The sequence below is a fragment of the Gossypium hirsutum genome, chromosome D05 (genome assembly GCF_007990345.1).
Source record: "Gossypium hirsutum isolate 1008001.06 chromosome D05, Gossypium_hirsutum_v2.1, whole genome shotgun sequence".
In the NCBI taxonomy this organism is placed as follows: Eukaryota; Viridiplantae; Streptophyta; class Magnoliopsida; order Malvales; family Malvaceae; genus Gossypium; species Gossypium hirsutum.
The window spans coordinates 4,301,265-4,321,301 of record NC_053441.1 but is presented as its reverse complement, the minus strand read 5'-3'; the positions used below and the strand labels follow the sequence as shown (position 1 = coordinate 4,321,301).

Genomic DNA, 20,037 nt, shown 5'->3' with positions numbered 1-20,037 from the left:
ATTTAGTGGTAAAAGTGTGATTCGTTCTATTAATCCTAAGAGTTAAGCGATTCCTTGATTTGATTTATATTCCGAACAAAAATTTTATTTTTTAAAAGAATTTAATTATTTACCTCTCAACGAAAGATTTGAGGAAGAATATAGATCGTCGCTATTTGGATCTAAGGGCCAATTAAATTATATATATTTAATTATATTCTAACTAAAAATTAAATTATAAAATTATGAAACATAATTTTTTCTTTCAATTGGATCAAATACTTTCAATCGAATAAGTATGAGGAAAAGATTCATAGGTAAAGATAGAAAAATGTATTTCTAATCACAACTAAATCTTCATTTTTTTATGGGATAGATTGAAGCAATAATAATAACAAAAGGAATAACACAAATAAGATAATTGGACATAAAAAAAAAATTGAGGATTCATTTTTATGCTATAGGAGCACCGTGAGTATCGGAAACATGCATAAATTCTTCTCAAATATCCTTAATTTTATTTTCTATTTACTTATATAAGATGGATCAAAATATGGGTTAACCACATTTGTGTTAAATGCAAACAAAGAAGAGTTTAAGCCATTTCATGAAAAGCTCTTTGAGGAAAAAAAAGAGGGCTTGTGTTCGGACATTAAATAAAATGAAAATTCATTTATTTATCCATTTTTATTTTTTTAAGGGAAGAAGATAAAATGGAGAAGTTACAGCCGGCCAACCTGAAATTAAAAGCAAGCAAAACAAAATAAAAAAAGAAAGCGTTGAAGGAACATGTTGCTTCAACACCAAGCATCATATGTCTTCTGACATATCTTATACACACAACAAAATAACACAAAACATACAAACAAAAACAGAACCAGGGAATCCGCTCGGCAGAATGAATGATTCGTATTGCCGTTATTATCGTATCTGCTATCTCCCCACTGTTGCTTTGTTGCATAATCAATATTCAGAATGATATAATTATTTAGGCCAACATTGGAGATGTCTCCTTTAGAGTCCCCCAAATTTGCTGATTTTGCCTTGAAAGAATAAAGATCAAGAAGGCTGTTACTAAGGGATGCTTGATTTCCAAATGCACCACTATGTTTCGTTTGTTGTGTGTTTGATTGTAACAACAAAGGGTTGCCTGAGGAAACATGTAGAGTATTACACGAGCCACCAACCGCCATTCTGGCATCTTGGAAGTTCGGATCATTAACACGATTAAATTCTCCACAACCGTTGGTGGGCTTGTTCTGTGTCGGTTGATTGAGATCTACCGATGTTGGGATCCCATGAAACAAAGTTCCATTTTTTTTCTGGTTTGCAGGTACCACGGCTGGCTGGATCTTCCCAGAACCATTGATCAGATTATTCAATGTTTGACAATGTCCAGGTTGAATCACGCTAGAAGAAATCCCATGTAGGGTTAAAGCAGCTGAGGAGTTCAGTCTCCCAAACATTCCACCTGGTTGATAAGATGGCAGAGAGGCACTTGAAATCCTTCCAGTCACTGTGTGAAAATATCCAAAGCCGTCCAATGGACCCATGCGGAAGTAAGACGGATCTTTACTGCCTAATGCAGCAACAATGCTGTGTCCTATGTAAAGCCTATATTTCTGCAAGACAACATAAGATAGTAAGCTTAAATACTGCACACTTTATAAAAGCTCATACTTCAAGTATATGCAATTCTCCCATGTGTATGGCCCAGCCTAACTCTTACAATAGCTTGAACTGAAGTTGCAATAACTTCATTAACAATGTGCTAATTCTAACAAGGAGTAAAACGGTAACAAAACACTCTACTAAAACTAGCAGATTGGTTGTTACGTTTTCCCTTGTGAGCCTCAGCATTCATAAGGACATTACCTGTAGATGGCTTGCTACAGTTTCCCTTTTGAGGCCTTCAACATTCATAAGGTCAAGAACTTTCTTCGGAACAGCCTCTGAATCATTTAAATGAAGAGAAAATGAAAAATTAAAACTAAAAATGAGGCTGGTATGCTGCGTCACAGTAAGAGACACTAATCTAAACAGCATAAAACTCACTATCAAGACCCAATTCGTTGACAGCTGAAACAAACTTCCTATGCACCTCATCAGACCAAACAACTCGAGGCTTTTCCTGGATCGAGGGATCCTCATCTTCGTGTCCGTTATCTTGGTTCAGTGCATTAACGTGATCTTTAAAGTCAGGTTTGTTTTTTCTCACAACGTGTTGCCATATGTTTTTTAGCTCCTCGATGCGAACTGGCTTCAATAAGTAGTCACAAGCGCCATGAGTAATCCCCTTCATTACAAGCTCTGTATCGCCATGAGTTGACAACACTGGAATTTCATCAAGAATGAGATAATATGGTATAAATCGCTCTCAAACACTTCTAATCTACTATTCAAATTTAGATCCAGGATAATTATGGGTTTATAAAACCATCAAACTTTACCCAAAAAAAAATTTCATTCATTCCACAAATAATTCAAAAGACAAAAGAGGGGAAAGAGCAAAATCAAATGGGAATAATTCAGTGCCATAAAATGGAAAAAAAGGGTAAATACTTACTGATTACAGGTAGGTCCATTTCAAGCCCCACGAGTTCAAGAAGCTTAAAGACATCCATGTCTGGCATGTTAACACTAGTAATAACCAAGTCATATCTGTTCCTGTTTTCCCTCAACATTTTGAGGGCCGTAGTTGCCTGATTGGTTGTGGAAACTGCAGAAAAAGAAAACATGCATGATATGTCAAAAAGAAGCCCACTGTCTTAGCATTGTTACAAGTCAAACCTAGCATTCTACAATTACAAAGACCCTAATCACTTCAAAGCACAAGACACAGATCTTCCTGACAGAAGCATTTATTTAACATTTTGAGAACAATAAATAAAACTTTGAGTTAAAGATTGAGAATAAACAGAACAGTAAACACGTAACTTGTGAGCAGAATCTAGATGTAAATTTCAACCTTTGAGATAAGAATAAAGAAAAATTTTCAAGAGCATTCAAAAGGGAAAACAAAAACAACCACTAACCATGATATTGGCATTTACGAAGGAGATTTTCCAAAACTTTGAGACAAACAGGATCATCATCAACTGCTAAAACATGCATGCCAATTGGAAACCGGTCCTTACCACCATCTTCACCATTGGAACCACCCCTTTTCTCCTGCAGGGTCATTGATAAAATAAGGGATCCAAACACCCACCCAGATACAATCTTTGTCAAGTTTATCGACTGTGCCTATCTAAACTCAGATAGCCAAAACAAAACTGAAATGGTGGAAAAGGAAAAAGTAAAGCTTTGCAATTAAAATGATAAGTAATTCTAGTACTATAAATAACAGACTTTACTATATCTGCCCTATGACTCGATCAATTAAGTAATCTTAACCGTGGATTTGGGTTTATCCTACAGAAATTTAACAGTTTTATAAATATTTCATTCAAATGTGGTGTAACATCAGTATTATTTTTATTTTTTAAATGTTACTATTAATTTAAAATTATATTAAATGTTATATAAAAATTAAAAAAATTAAATTAAATTAATACTTGGATAATTATTATTAAATATTTCATTAAATTTAAAATTATCATATAATATAAATTATTTAATTTAAATAAAAATAGATATATAATTTTTTTATTTTTAAAAGTTCTAAAAAAATTATATAAATGTCCATAACTATTGTATAAAATTGTTTTAAAGAATAGTATTTTAATTTCTCATTTTTAACATTTTTTTATGCTTTTACTTTCTTCAATTCTTTTAAATTTTTTAATATTAAATTAAAAATAAATTATAATTTAATTAATAAATACAATCAAGTATATCACACAAAAAAAAACTAATATATGTTATATTACGAGGTTTTAATGAAATAGTTATGTTTACATTATATTTATATGACATTTGATATAACGTATGAATGGCATGTATCTTTTTAAACATTTAAATTATTTTTAAGTGCTTTAAAAATATAGTTTTAACATATATTTAAATTTTAAAATATTAATCCAAATAATTTTTGGGAATATTTGAAATAAGTTTATAAAGAAAAAAAGTTGAAAAAAATATTTATTTAAAACTCCTATTCAAATACAATTAAGAAAGAAAGAAAAAATTTAAAAATGTTTCTATAATAAAATTTTCATATATTTTAAAATATATTTTAAACAAGTCATTAAATATAGGCAAAATGAACATTTTAATGACATAATTTTTTTGGTGTTATTCATGTCTGTTTTATGGTTCATGGTTGCCCCTTCCAACAATTTTATTAAAATATTTATGTTTTTGCTTGCCGCTTTGGACTATCTAGGGTTAATTTATTCATCGTATTAAGTGCTTGCAATCACTCCAGATATGTCGTGATTGAGTTGTGATAAAAATAATTGTTAATATGTGATAATGCTTTATTGATGTTGAGACTAAAACCTTTGTTGTGTTGATAGAGCTTGTCTTCACCATCTACAACAAGTGTTTGTTATTTTTTTTCCTTGAATTGTATGGTTCATTAATTGAATGAATTAATGAATTTATCTTTCAAAAAAATATAGGATTTAACATTTAAGAATATTTAATTTAAAATTAATAATACAGTTTTTAAAACAATAAAAAATATGTTTAAAATTTACAATCGTTATTTAAATAAATTAAATTAAATAAATATTAAAAAATAAAAAGAAGTATTTAATCTAATATATACATTAATCTTAATTTTTTTAAGAATTACAAAATAAAAACTAAAAAACAAATTAAAAAATTAAAGATTTTTAACTAAAATTATAAAACAAATTATATTAAAAAATTTTTGTATAAATGTTTTTTTATTAATATTTGACATAAATATTCTAAAAATTAAACACTTATATTATTTTATTAAGTTCTCAATTATAGTATTTTTGAGATGCTGTAAATTTTGTAACAAAAGTTTAACAAATGAATATAATATATTTTAATTTATCTATACAGCCAAATCCATCCATCACAAGGGATAAAAAAATTAATTTATAATGAAAAATTAAATTGTTTAAAAAAAATCAATATATGATATTTATATAATCATTACCATTAAATATTTCAAAAAAATTATAAATAAAAAATATTATTTTAAGAAATATAATTAACGTATTATATTTTAAAGTTAAAAATAATATTTTTTTGATAATTGGAGAGGTGGAAAGGAGTTGCTTAAAATTAAACCCCAACTTTCATGCCTATAATATAATACTCTAGGTATTAGGCCAAAAATTAAAGTTATTATATGATATATATGATATAATAAGTGAAACATATTTTAACTCTACAATAATTAAGATTGTTGAGGCATTTTTTTGAGCAATCACAATAATAGTTACAATATATACATATTATGATTCATAAATTTTTCTTATTTGTTGCATATTTTACCAAAGTTATTTTATCCTTATTGATTTATTTCAATAACATGCAATCACAATAATATATGGGTTGACTTTATAAAGATTTATCTCAATACTTTGTATTAGACCTGTCCATGGGCCGGGTCGGTCCCGGGCCCGTGTGGGCCTAAAATTTTGCCCAGGCCCGGCCCGGGAAAAATAATAAGCTCGAGCCCGGCCTGGCCCGATTTTTAATAAACACAAAAGAATCTTTTAAAAATAAAAATATTTTAAAAGTATTTTAAAATTAAAAAATTAAAAAATATATTTATTATATTCGGGCCGGGCCGGGCCGGGCTCAGGCCAAAAAAAGTTGAGCCCGAGCCCGGCCCATTTTTTAAACGGGTCTCATTTTTTTGCACAAGCCCATATTTTGGGACTATATTTTTACCCGAACCCTCCCATATTTCGGGCGGACCGTCGGGCCGGGCCGCCCAACCCATAGACAGGTCTACTTTGTATCCTTATTTTAATAGTAATTGATTCGATGAGAATTAGGTAGATCATGATGATTTGCTTGGTGAAGATGGATTCTAGATCTATACAATTAACCCTCTTTATAACAACCTTGTATGTTTAACAATATTTTGAATGTTACAGAGAGAAGACTGTTATACATCTATATCAACATTCGAGACACTTATAACAATATTTGAGATTTAAATCATATTTGAATTTTTTAAAAATTCAAATTAAAAAACTATAATATATTAATAACATTTTTAAATATTGAGATTTAGATTTTATCTTTAATAAATTTTACAAATATAACTTCATCTATTAAATATTATTTTCATTTAATAAAATATAATTGATATATTTTTATATAAAATTTAAATATTTTATTAACTAAAATTTATTATTTTCGTTTCACTTAAGATTAAAACTAAATTTACTAAAATTTAATATAAGAGACTGTTATAGAAACTAATTTAATAAATACCTTGTTATTGTTCTTGACTTCTTGTTTTAAATGAAAACTTGTTATTAAAGGTAAAAATAAAACATAAAAAGTGGTTTTACAACAAATTTAGTTGTTACAGTTAGATGATGTTATAGATGTGTTGTTGTAATGAAATTATGTTATAGACACTGCCTATTATAGCTGATTCCAGTGGTTGGTTTGACCGATTGATTTTATTAATTGATTTGACCAACTAATTTTATTATCTGTTTATTTAAAAATGTTTAGTAAAACTTAGTTAATAGCTGAAAAATTGATGTGTAAAATGACAAATAAGAACATGATACATTTTATTGTGAAGTATTTATTTATTTATAATACTTTAGTTTTTATTGGGTGAAATTATTGAAATAAAACATTATTATATACCAAGGAATTAAAACATTCATTATAGAAATTAATTAGAGAATATTTTTGAAAATTTAAATAAACAAATTTCTTAAGTTCATTATTTGCAAACATTAACTTTGTGGAAATTGATAAATATTAATAGTGTATCGATATAATTGTACACTATATTCTCAGTGATAATTATGTCATGTTCTTAGTATGTAAATTAGTGATAATTATGTCATGTTCCTAGTGATAAATTAGTATGTAAACTTTAGATTTTAGAGATGAAAGTGAAAATTAGAGAATAGATGATACTAATATCTTGACACCCTATTAGATCTGAGAGCATATGACAATGGGAGTAATTTTTGGACAAGTATGATCAGATATATCATTCCACATATCTCATTCCCAATCCATTGTGAAAAAGTAGTTCATCCCTGCCTTATTTGTTTTGGAGGTTTTAGCTCAAACTAACCTTCATCTACCAAACGCTATAATCAAATGGTTTGAATACTCAACCTTCTATTTATGTCCAAATCTCAAAACCCTGTTTATTAAGCACCTTGTAGTCTAACTATCAATTAATAAAAGTAAAAATTTTAGTTTATTAGAATTAACAAATCAAATTATTATTTGAATTTAATTATAAAATTATTTTTAATAATGAATATTATAAAATTTTATAAATCAAATGAACTTGTTACAAAGATTGAAATAATGGGTCGGCCCCGATTTTGAAGAATTGGTAGAAATAGAATACAATAATTAATGCACGTATTGGGCCCTCTTCAATGGAGGTTTGGGCCTTGGACCAGGGAAATTTCGAGGAGCATTTATATTTCACTTTGTAAAATTATACACGAAACCCTAGATCAAGAACCATACGTTCTCAGTGATATTTTTCTATCAGACCATAAATGGTTCAAAATCAAAGAGACTACATATATCTATGGTTCCTATCAGCTCACAATGTCTCATAGAAATCGATCAACATCAAAGCTCAAGGAACCATGGCTGCCAGTCCCTCGGTGAATGAATTCTAGGAGACAAATGAATAATAATATTATCTACCTGTTCCAAGGCCTCACTCCTTTTTGGAACCAGCTACCTTCTTTTTAAGTCTCAAGCATTTATTGTGTTTAGTTTCTTCTTCTGTAAAACTAGGTTTAGAATCGAGCTCTTTCTCTGGTTTCGTAATGGAAATCTTCTCCACGGTGTTTATGAACTTACGTAGATGTTTAATGTACTCGGGATAAGTTTCCAGGTTGCAATGGCCGCCACCTTTCACCCATAAAGGCTCGTACTTTTCCTTCGAAAGCTCCCACAATCGTTTCCCATGGTACCAGTCGACAACCTCATCGTCCGTGCCCTGCAAACATTTGTATAACTAAAATTAAAGAAGAGTAACTAAGCAAAGTAACCAGAGCAATGATGCAATGGAAAGGATGCTTACATGTATAACTAGAACCGGACAATTGACTCGTCGTATTTTGTCTATGTTCTGCAAATATTCGGACCAAATGATTTTTAAGGATTGCAGCAGAAAGGAAGAGATTTAGAGTTTAAGAGTAAGGTGAAAATGGAACTTACTTTGAAGATATCAAACCAAAATGTCATCTTGACAGGATAAAGGACCCTAATGCCCGAAAGTATGGCACTGTGAAGAACAACTCCTCTTGGTCTCTGTAAACGAGAAGCCAAATGTAGGGTGGGTCCACTTCCAACCGATTGGCCATATATTATCAAATCTTCCTGCGTAACCCCATATTCCTTCTTCAAACAATTGTACACTGCCTCTATGTCATAGTATGTGTTCAGCTCTGTTGGCTGTCGCAATTTCAGGGAAAAAAAAGGAAGCAGCTTATCAGACATAAATTTAGACATACAAGTAAAAAACTAATCCACAATGTTGTGGTGTTGTTGACCCTCAAAGGAAAGAGAAAGACATGGAAAAAGAAAAGACGAATAAACACAAACCCAAAGACCTATTTACCTTACCGGATGATCCTCCATATCCTGAATAATCATAACTGCAAAATGAAAAGGAAAATAAATAAATAATATCTAACAGGTTTTGCCTTTAAAAAACCATTTTAGCTACTTTCCCCATACAATTCATAAGATAATTGGACACAGGGTGAGTATTCTTAATTTTAATATTTATCTACATATTTAAAAAAGATTATTCGAATATGGTCAAACACATGGGTGTGAAACGCAAACAAACAGAATTGAAGCCATTTTCATGAAAAGCTTTGTGTTCAAACATTACTTAAAATTACAAATTATTTATTTTTTAAGGGAGGAAAAGTGATAGCCGGCCGACCTGTAATTGAAGCAAGCAAAACAATGATGGGCTGAAATTGGTTTTAATAATAATAATAATAATTTAAAGTTGACAAACAAGATTGGTGGTTCTCAAATATGCAAAGACAAAGAAAAACAAATTAAAAAAGAATTCCATAAGACAAAAGCGTGTTGCTTCAACAGCAATTATCATAAGCCTTCTGACAAATTTTATGCTGAAAACAAAATAGTACAAAACATATAAACAAAAACAGAACTACCGAACTCAAAATACATTAAACTCGAAAGGCAAAAAAAAAAAAAGAAAAAAAAAAGAGAGAAGAAGAGTTGAACATAATCAAAATCCAAGCAAAAGATGAGAAACGAATAAAAAGATAAAGGAAGGTACCTCATAATATTGACGCGGAGGTGGGCTCTGAGCTCAATGAAGAGTTCATGCATTTGGCCTAAGTCAGCGGCATTGCCATGGGAATACAAGAGGGTTAACTTGGCAATAGGGTGTTTCCAATAGTTGGCTACGACTTTATTGCCGCCTTTGGTATCGAGCAAATGAACATCCATGTTCAAATCAGCTCTGATCCCCGGCAAAACCAGCCTCCCATCTGAATCCTTGCAAACTTCGTACGTTGGTGGATCTGGTGGGAAAAACGCAAACTTTGCGGCCACGCTTGACGTTACGTTCCCCATTAACAAGACGACGGAAGAGAACGAAAGGCACAGTTTCTTTCCCTTTTCTTCAGATACGAAACTGGACAATACATGCAATGAACATACAGGCAGGCAGGCCGGCGAGAATTTGTTTTATGATGTTTGGTTCGAAAGGGTATTGTTTCCGTTGAGTTTCCTTGAGAGTTTTGTCTTTGAATTTCCGTTGGGTTTTGGTGATTGGTGATAGGTGAATTGGTGGTTTATTTGGTTTTTCCTTTTTGGAGGGTTTTTGTTTGTTTTATTACTTGGTTACACTGAGGATGATGAAATGCCAAAATCCAAATAAAGGGGAAGAATCAAAGGATAATTGGATCCGATCTAAGCGGGTCTGAGCTGGAAGTGTTGCTGGAGAGGAACATAAGCCTAGAAATATAGCTATACTATTGCTAGCTAATAAGCTTTTTTTTTCCAAGTACTCTACTTAGAAGCCATGGATGTCTTCAACATGATCTGGACTCTTTTCCTTCTTTCATTTTCTGATTGACAATACCTAGTTTTGGAATTTTACCACCTTACCCTTTACTAATTAAGTATTTTGATCTTAATTTTGAATGAAATTAAAGATTAGTGCTGTCTTTATTTGAACAATTATCCCAAAAAAATGATTTGGATATAAAATATAAAAAAATGTTGTGATTAAAAAATGTAAACAAAATTCTATAATAATAAATTAACACCTATAAATATCTGATAACAAATTCATGCTAAAAAAGTGAAGGGTGTTTTTGACATTTAAATTGTAAAGTTGAATGTTCCCTTTATCCAAAACAATGGGTTGTTCTTAAAACTAGTGCTCTAGAGTTGGACGGAACAGATATTAAAGAGAAAATGAAATTTGTAAATTTGGACGGCTGAGGTTCGGTCAAAGGCAGGTGGGGATCTTTAGGAAGGAGAGAAGATTTCAGAAAAATATGAATAAAAAAATTTGTCAGAATCCGACATTTCTTTTTCCTTTCGTTGCTTTGTTGAGTTCAGTTTCAGCCCATGTTTTTGTAACAAACGTCTTCCAACTTTGACCATTTTTACCAACAACCTTTTTTACTGTTTGGTCATCTCCAAAATTTACTACTCTTTTTCATTTCAACTTTTTACTTAAAATTTGGGTCTCCACTGGAGAATGGATTTTTATATGAAAAAGAAAAAGAGAGAAAATATAGTATTGTAGTAAATTTAGTGATTGTCTAAGAAACAAGTGGGGGTTTTGAGTGGTTTTAATAACTAAATAGAGATAGGTGTATCCTCAATTATTGATGTTCAGATAACGTAGAATTAATTAATTATGATGAATGTTGGAAGTGAAATTGTGAACATGGGGATTATGGAGTGACATTGGGAGAAACTAAAATTAATTGATTGGCCTTTGCCTGTCTGTCTTTCGGCTTTCAAAAAAGAATGGATGATGGCATTACCAAGGGACAGGTAGTGGTCCTCCTAGGATGTCTCTGCCATGTTATCAATATCCACGGCTAGTGAAAATGAACGGTTTTGGAGAGATCCCCCCATAATTATACTTCGGCAATTACTAAAACTGAATCTAATTATTCATTACTACCTTAATTAACACTCAAATGATTATAAAAAAAAGAAGAGAGGCTACAGTTCCATGCAGAAGCCAAGATTACTCTTACTAGAAGTACAAATAAATTATTATATATAAATATGTCAGTGATAATTAATTTAAAGTATTAATTGACATTAAAATTGAAATTTGAATCTAGACGATCTTATATTAATATAATACATTCTAAAACATAATTACGAAATAATGAAAATAACAAAAATGTCATGATAACAGAAAACTGGATCTAGCTTCGGTCCAAAGGAAAGGAAGAGAGTGAGTCAAAAAGGACATAGAATATAAGATAAGTTGGTGCACAAATAAATATGAAAAAGAAAGAGAAAGAGAAAGAGGCAGGTCTTAAGTTAAAGGTGCTATAATAGTATGACTAAAGAAAAAGAATAAAGTTTAGTCTGAAAATATGTTTAAGTATATGCAATAGAATAAAAGAAAAAGAAAAGGGAAAGGAAAAGTGACCTGTTTAAAAAGTGTTTAACAAAAGAAAGAGTCTAATATTTTACAATATATGCTATAAGCCTATAATCATGATTGAAGAAATCTAGGTAATGGATCATCACTTTCATGTGCACAAATCCCTTTTTCATTGCCAAATATAATTGATTATTTTAATCCATTTCTCTACCTTGGCCATCATTAACTAGTAGGTTATGGTAACAGTCTTATTACTGCTACTTTTTCAATTCAATGTATTTGAACATAAAATAGGATAATATTATCCTTCAGGAATCAGGTGTATGTATGACTATATTTTATGAGAAGATAGAATATATCAACGTTATAGAAATGGTTACGGAGTACTGAATCAAGATGAAACTGTGAGCACATCAAATCATAAATTAATTGGTCAGCCGTTGCCACCTGTCTTTCCTTTCACCACACTCTTGCCAAAGAATAGGATTGCTTTGAGGGAGCATAAGCAAAATGATATCTAGTCCCCTGCAAAGTTAAACCAGCCAATTGAACAGCAAAAAAATCGAGCCAAGCTGTTCATAAACCGTTTTACAAATGCTCTGTTTTTATTTACAATCCTATCGGTCAGAGATTGGCTGTGCGCCCTGGACCCTGTTTCAGGTTGTCAAGAAAACTACAAGCTGAAAGCTAGCAGTTTTTTTTATCATTTCCAAACATATAAAGCAGAACTCTCCATATCACATTAACAAATGTTTACCAGAGAAGATAAGTCATATTCCTGCTACATACGGATGACCAGTAAGCAAGATTCAAGACTATTATTTAGATTTTAGCAGATTAATTCTGTTGCTGGTCTCTAAAGAGTGTAAGAAGTCAAACTCAACACCAATCAGCGAGAAGACTCTCCGTTCGATTTGAATAGTATGTGCTCCTCCTCTAATGTTGTCTCATTTCCAACAACAGACACCCAACTTTCGGAGATTTTATTCACTTGTCCATTCAATATCTCAACTAAAGTGAAGGCTCGGTAGGTGCCATCAGAATTGGATGCTTGCAGGGAGGTCTCATTTGTGGATCTCTTAACCCTGGGAACTATGGCCCCATTCAGGTATATGATGTTGTCAGTCCCGACTACAATCATTTTACGAAGACCATTCCCATGTGCCAATTCCTTATGCATGTGACCAAACACAACAAGTGGAATGGAGACGTTAGTAGTCTCTTTCAAGTGGGAGATGGCTTGTGCTAGATCTGTACCAAAAGATATTTTTGTTAGCTTTGACAAAATAAGGCCATTAATCTATTTCAAACATAGACAAACATAGTTGCATGAGGAAGGACATTTGATTTATTAGTTTTGACACTCCTACATCTGGTCTTCAGCTTCATATTATTCCACCGATCTTTTCAAGCACAAAACAGAGTGAGATAATTAAATTATTTTGAAGGGAAGGTAAAACACTGTATTGAAAGGAGCCTAACTCTGATAAATTACCTGGATCACCATGATCACCACCACCAAACACCCAGTCTTTTCCACAAATGTCATTCAATTCACTGCCAAGACCTGCAAAAAGTAACGCCTAATGCTTTTATAGGAATACCCAATTGGTCTTAAATAATGATTGAAATGGCAAGTCCATACACCTGTGGGTCCATTATGTGCAAGAGGTATAACTAGATGATCTTCTGGGGTCCCAAGCGCAGCTTCATAGATTCTCTTGGCACTTCCTTCCATATCTTGGATTCCATACCTAAATGGCACTCCAATTTGGTAAATTGCAACATGCATAAAGATTGTAAGACGAGAGCCAAATTCCACAATTAACAATCCCATTAGCACAGCCAGCTTAACTTATTAGATTGTTAGATTACAGAATAGTTTAAATCTAATAAAGTCGATTCAAGTGTTTTGCAAAGTTAACAGACAAGCCAAACAAGATTTATCTAAGAAAGGAAATAGTAGACAAAGGTTGAAATACAACCTTGCAGAAAAGTGAGTCATTGTGGGGAAAGAGTAAAAGTAACCAAACATACAACAAGAGAAAAGTATGAAAAGTCAACAAAACAGGTAGTAAATTAACAAACAGCTGCCACTATGCAATACTACCTTGCAGACAGAAGCCTTTTCCGAAATATTTGTTGACCACCGCACGAAAATGGCCGTCCACCAACAATACTGAGCTTTAGTAAAGGAAAGTCCAGACGTTTGTAACCTACATGTTCCTGTCCAAGACTATAATGTGAAAGTAACATTATTATCAACTGATGCCCTTCAAACGCTACAACTTACAAATGATTATAATATGCTAAAGGACCATATGATGACACATACAATAAACTGTGTCAGTAGCCAAAGTCCTTATCCATATGTTCTCATTTTTAACTTTTGGCAACAGAACATCATTATAGCCAAGAGATTATATTGATATTTGAAACAAATGTACTGGACTAATCCAAGCCTCAAATTTTCACAGTTACCATCTAACATGGAAGAATAAAAGGAACAGCGAAAATTACAGAAGCATGCATTCTCAAAATTCCTTTTTATAGGTCAGCAAAGCTCACCATTCTAGCTGAAGTTGAACTCGATCCTTCTTCCTAAACAAGAAAAGATGTGCTGAATTAGAAATCATTAGATTGTCTAATGCATAGCTAGCAACTTAAGACATGAACAAGAACCACCACATCAAAATCCAAACACACCCAACAGGCATATTAGTCAATCCATCGGGCATAAGTAACTCACTTAGAAGAAAACTGTTGAGTGCTCCAAGAATCATGATTCCCCAAAATAACTGCTTTGGGAAAGTTGAGAGCAGCGACATCTTGAACTAGTTCGAGATTTTCATTACCAAAATCACCTGAATGAAGCAAAAGCATGTGAACAAGGAAAAAAGGGGAGAAGCAAAAGCTTGACGGATGTAACAGGTTGTTCAGGTAGCGCTAGAGCTAGACATTGGCTGCATGATTTAGGCACATAAGCTACAGTTATCTAATTTCTTTTAAATGAATGAACAACTCTAGAGTGTCTCAGACATATCCGAGAGTGTGAAATGGAGCCAGAGTCTAGCCACAACATGGTTACAACTTACAATACATGTTTCTTTTCAACATGACTCACCTATTGGATCTGGAAAAATATTAGAGGGAAGACTCCAAAAGTGACTAATCATAGCACACATTGGTTGGATAAAGAGGAAAGAGGAACCTGCCTGTGAAGAGCACCAAATCCGGCTGCATTTCCACGAAGTCTCTTATCAGATAGGTTTTTGAGATCCGTATGACACTTTTAAACATCAGAAGAGTTCATATAAAGCCAAAAAAAAGCCAATAAGAAGACAAATCTTTAATTTAACGGGAACTTGAAATCTATCAATGGGATCTGTGAAAATGTAGTCTGGCAACTTGTACAGTTTCATTGAACACATGTAATCAGGGAATTTGGGAATAAAATTCCCAAAGCTAGAGTGCCGAGTTAATTAAAAGCACCCAAATCGATAAGCAAATTATATTATTGAATTCCTCTTATGTTTATTTTTATTTTTCACATTAAAGCAGAATCCTTAGCGCTTTTTTTTTTACTTATCTAAAAATCCGAAGGTTTTTTTTTAACAAAATTTAATCTTTACCTTAAGAAATTGAAGGGCGTTTGCATCTTCTTCAAGGTCCCAATCATCGTGCTTCAAAAAAAAGCCCAAGTTAAAAAATATATAAACGGAAAGGAAATTTCAATATGATACATATGATTCAATAAAGAAGAGGAAAACCGACAACTTACGACGTCACCAACAACAGCGATTCGAACCAGGGAAGAGGAAGCCATGGAAGAGAGACAAGGGCGGGGATTTGGCTGAGGTTGAGGGGAAGAAGATGAAGAGCAAAGAAAACTTAGAGTAGGCGCGTGGAGAAACGCGCTAAGCATTTGTTTTATGGTACTCCTCTTTCCCGGTTATAATTTACTGGCAATAGTTGATAGGCTGAGTCCAAAGAAAGTCAACCCTTTGTTCTCTAATAAATAAGTAGTGTAAGGAGCCCTTGTGGCCGTCCAATTTCAATCATTACTGGCCGTCCGATTTTTTGTTCAGTTTGTGAAAACTCTGGCATAATAGGCACGGCACTTTTTCGATTTCATGATTTTTTTTTCTTTCAGAAAATAATTTTAATTTGTTGAAATCAAAGTATTTTTTAGGTTTATTTTATGATTAATGAAAATTAATTTTTAAAGTTTAGTGATTGTTTCTTTCAAGAAATTTTATATAATAAGTAAAATGTATCACAAATTTGGTAGGTGGATTATTTTTCTCGGAAGTAAAAGAAATAAAAATTCACACAAATGTCGTTATGCGATAACTATTGTGTCATGCAGATAAAAACTGACGTAATATACGTCTAGAATACGAGATTGTAATTACTTTTGTTTCTGTGTATAGTAGGCTGCTGCTGCTAAGCTTGCTTGCTTCACTGCTCCACTACCTTTTAACTTTTAATTTTATATCATGGCGGAAAATCCATGAAAACTCTCAACATTTTATTATATTTTAGCTAAACGGTAGCTGTCAAAACATCTTTTCTACTTCTTTTGTTTGTCTGTTTTCATACAAGTGTCCATCATCAAATGTCAAAGAACTCCCTTGCTCTCTTAATTCAATATAGCATTGATTGAGTTAGGTCCTATGACAGCCACCCACAAAAACCCAAAGTCTTGTCGATGTAGAATATAGAAGAAGCTGCGGTGGCTTCCTCTTTCATTGCGGGAACCATTGACGGGCCGGTTAATACCGTAGTCATTTAGAAAATGGGGTTTGGAATGGACTTTGGAGCGTGGTTTTCGATTTTCAAGTTACGGGTAGGTGTAGTACATATTGTATTTGCCAGTTTACAAATCGGGAAGCCTCTTTAATGTAAAAGTCACTGTTAACACATGATGGTATATTGACTTTGAAGAACAGATCTTGCCTTTTAAGTTTCCATGGCATCCAAAATTATCTTCTTCTTTCTTTTCATCTTATTCCCTTCTTCTCAATTCCACTTGTGTGGAGCTCAAACTTTGGTTAAAGCTGGGTACTGGTATGCCAGTGGTGAATTTCCCATACAAGACATAAATTCTGCCTTGTTCACTCATCTTTCATACGCTTTTGCTGATGTGAACGCCTCAAATTATCAGCTCCTTATCCCCTCTGCCTCTCAACAATATTTGTCTACTTTTCCAACCATAGTCAAACGGAGAAACCCATCGGTTAAACCACTGTTATCCATCTGGAATGGAATATCTGCAACTGGAAAATCTATTGCTGGTGAAAATGTTAATGACTCAGTTTTATCTTCAATGGTTTCAGCATCTTCTAAAAGGAAGTCTTTCATTGATTCCTCTATAAAAACAGCTAGGCGTTATGGTTTTCAAGGCATAGACTTGTTCTGGGTCTGGCCTAACAGTACAGATTTGTCTAATATTGGTGTTTTATTAGATGAGTGGCGAGCTGCCATTAATTCAGAGCAGAGACAACCAGGTGAGTCGCAATTGATCTTAACACTAGCCATTCTTTACTTGCCAACAATTGAAATGGTAAGTTATCCAATCGATTCCATAAGAAGAAATGTAGATTGGGCTCATGTTGTGGCATATGACTATCATTTGCCGACAAGGGAGAATTTTACAGGTCTTCATGCTGCTTTGTATAATCCATCTAGTAATGTCAATACAGATTTTGGGATTAGGGAATGGTTAAATAAAGGAATGCCACCTAGCAAGCTGGTTTTGGGTTTGCCTTACCATGGGTATGCATGGAAATTGGTGAGCAGTCAAGATAATGCCATTGGTGCACCAGCTTCAGGTCCTGCTGTCAACATTGATGGTTCCATGGGTTATAAAGCTATCAAATCATATATTCGAGATTATGGTTATGGAGCTACTAGTGTATACAATGCAACTTATGTAGTGAACTTACTAACTACCCCAACAATTTGGATCAATTTTGATGATGTAGAGACTATCAAAGCAAAAATGTCCTATGTAAAGGAGAAAAAGCTTATTGGTTTCAAAGCTTTTCAGCTTTCCAATGATGATAATTGGGTGCTATCACGGGCAGGTAGATATTTTCAACCATCTCAGAAGATTTTTGAGCTTAAAAACTCTGCACTAGAGAGTTAGGATTTGGTTTCTGTTTGCTTGTTTTGTGTAGCTAAAAACAACCTTCATAACTTTTAGCCAAATCAATCTTTACATAAAGTAAACAAAGTAGATAAACAAAAGTGCATCAACTTTGATGACAGATCCTAATTAATGTTGCTGGTAAACTACATTGGCAGCTCAAGAGGGGGAAAATCAAGCAAACAAGCAGCAGTTGTTGCTTAAAATCATCCTTCCAGTATCTCTCATTGTTATCCTTGCTGTGGCTTTACTGTATTATTTGCGTAGAAGAAAGGTTCAATCAGAAGGTAAATGGCCTTCAACTTTGAGGATAGGAATTGGAGCAAATGTTTTGGTTGATAGCAATGCATAAAAGGAAAGATTCTTTTTTTTTTCTGAGTTTTCCTTATACATTTTTTTGGTTGCTTTTTACAGCGGAAATGGTTTTAACGAGCATTCCTAGCCCAAGAATTAATGCACCAGCTGCTGAAAATTTTGGCAGTGATGCTTCCCATTTGCAAGTGTTCAAGTTTGCTAACATCAAAGGGGATACAAATAATTTCTCAAGTGCAAATAAGCTTGGAGAAGGTGGCTTTGGTCCTGTGTACAAGGTAACATAAACAGTATACGGTTGGTCAATAGCATTTACATTCAGTGCTGAAGCAAAGTTGCAGACACCAGCAAATGATGATTGAGTATCCTTTTTGGATTTTGATAGGGTAAATTACCAGGAGGCCAGGAAATTGCAGTGAAGAGACTTTCCAGAACTTCTACTCAAGGACATGAGGAATTTCAAAATGAGGTTACATTAACAGCCAGGCTTCAACATGTAAATCTAGTAAGGCTGTTGGGATATTGCACAGAAAAGGAGGAAAAACTGCTGATATATGAATTCATGCCAAATAAAAGCTTAGAACTCTATCTCTTTGGTATGCTATTAAGTTGATTTTAAGTCTTTAATTTTAGTTTAAAGCACATATTGGTCACAATTTTATACTTGATGCTATGATCAAAAGTGTGGGGTTGTTGCAGATCCAGTCAGGCGGTATGTTTTAGACTGGGAAAAGCGTGTGAGGATCATTGAAGGGGTTACTCAAGGACTGTTGTATCTTCAAGAATATTCGAATATTACGGTGATTCATAGGGATTTAAAAGCTAGCAACATATTACTGGATTATGATATGAACCCCAAGATATCAGATTTTGGGATGGCTAGACTTTTCAAGAAGGATGTAAATGAAGCAAACACTGGTAGAATTGTTGGAACATAGTAAGTTAAACCTTTTTCGAAACAGGGTTTCCTTTTGTTTGATTTGATGTATATTGCTTAGCATTTTAATGACAAACAAATCTCAATTCAGTGGCTATGTTCCTCCTGAATATGTAAGAAAAGGTATATACTCCATGAAGTATGATGTTTACAGCTTTGGAGTTCTTCTTCTGCAAATTATAAGTGGCAAGAGGAATACATGTTATTATGGCCCACAGGAGAACTTAAACCTTCTTGAATATGTAAGTTAATCACCATGAATTCATTAATGTTTAGACTTTCAAGGTTTTTCCAAATGCAAAAACAAACCCATTTAAGCTACTGAATGAATGACATTAATAGGCTTTCTTTTTTTTCTTTTTTGATGATTTGCAGGCATATGAGTTGTGGAGTGATGATAGAGGGACAGAATTCATCGATACATCACTTGATGATTCATCTTCAACTTGTAAAATCATGAGATGCATGCAAATCGCATTGCTTTGTGTGCAAGAAAATCCAGAGAATAGACCAACCATGTTAGAAGTTTTCAGTATGCTTAAGAATGCTTCAATGGCGGCAACTACGCCTAGAAGGCCAGCTTTCTCTGTAAAAGCAGATAAAAATACAGGAAGTACGTCTGCATCACAACAAGAAATTTGCTCATTCAATGACCCTCAGATTTCACAATTGGAACCCCGATGATTGCCGCTGCAAACAATGACAACAGATGATTATTGATTTCCTTGTAATTATTTGCAGTGTCTTTTTTTTGTTGTTTATATTTTTCATTGTTAATAATTTCAGAGCTAATACTAGTACATGACTTGTTCTTAAATTTTTATCATTTTTTCAATGACCAAGTACTTGAAAAAATCATTTATTAGTAATGCAACATGAGAAAAAATATCTTAATTATTACGTACGCATATACCTGCTTCTTCA

The 20,037-nt window shown here is 32.9% G+C and overlaps 4 protein-coding genes across 9 annotated transcripts; 1 reads left to right on the top strand and 3 right to left on the bottom strand.

Annotated features, from left to right (window-relative positions):
• Positions 1-631: 631 nt before the first annotated feature.
• On the bottom strand, positions 632-3,285 carry LOC107906920 (two-component response regulator ORR24). The gene is made up of 5 exons (XM_016834069.2): positions 3,015-3,285; positions 2,546-2,698; positions 2,035-2,313; positions 1,855-1,931; positions 632-1,601 (listed from the first exon to the last, which is right to left on the bottom strand). Exons 1-5 carry the CDS (start codon positions 3,160-3,162, stop codon positions 777-779), a joined length of 1,482 nt encoding a protein of 493 aa, XP_016689558.1. The 5' UTR covers positions 3,163-3,285; the 3' UTR covers positions 632-776.
• A 4,243-nt stretch (positions 3,286-7,528) lies between these two features.
• LOC107906921 (alpha/beta hydrolase domain-containing protein 17B) lies at positions 7,529-10,245 on the bottom strand. Its single transcript, XM_016834070.2, has 5 exons — positions 9,404-10,245; positions 8,702-8,738; positions 8,299-8,535; positions 8,162-8,209; positions 7,529-8,077 (listed from the first exon to the last, which is right to left on the bottom strand). Exons 1-5 carry the CDS (start codon positions 9,700-9,702, stop codon positions 7,793-7,795), a joined length of 906 nt encoding a protein of 301 aa, XP_016689559.2. The 5' UTR covers positions 9,703-10,245; the 3' UTR covers positions 7,529-7,792.
• Positions 10,246-12,431: 2,186 nt separating this feature from the next.
• Positions 12,432-15,707, bottom strand: LOC107906922 (uncharacterized). 6 transcript variants are annotated; one of them, XM_016834071.2, is made up of 9 exons: positions 15,495-15,706; positions 15,346-15,396; positions 14,929-14,950; positions 14,463-14,577; positions 14,282-14,314; positions 13,824-13,949; positions 13,361-13,467; positions 13,209-13,280; positions 12,432-12,964 (listed from the first exon to the last, which is right to left on the bottom strand). In XM_016834071.2, the coding sequence occupies exons 1-9, from the start codon at positions 15,636-15,638 to the stop codon at positions 12,603-12,605; spliced, it is 1,032 nt and encodes a 343-aa protein (XP_016689560.1). In that variant the 5' UTR covers positions 15,639-15,706; the 3' UTR covers positions 12,432-12,602. The 6 variants fall into 6 exon arrangements, with proteins under 6 accessions (XP_016689560.1, XP_016689561.1, XP_016689564.1 ...); XM_016834072.2 differs by having other exon boundaries at positions 14,838-14,950; positions 15,495-15,643; XM_016834075.2 differs by having other exon boundaries at positions 14,929-15,002; positions 15,488-15,628.
• Positions 15,708-16,210: 503 nt separating this feature from the next.
• On the top strand, positions 16,211-19,948 carry LOC107906924 (putative cysteine-rich receptor-like protein kinase 20). The gene is made up of 7 exons (XM_016834076.2): positions 16,211-17,802; positions 18,023-18,151; positions 18,279-18,454; positions 18,562-18,772; positions 18,876-19,113; positions 19,205-19,355; positions 19,489-19,948. Exons 1-7 carry the CDS (start codon positions 16,686-16,688, stop codon positions 19,795-19,797), a joined length of 2,331 nt encoding a protein of 776 aa, XP_016689565.2. The 5' UTR covers positions 16,211-16,685; the 3' UTR covers positions 19,798-19,948.
• The last annotated feature ends 89 nt before the right edge of the window (positions 19,949-20,037 follow it).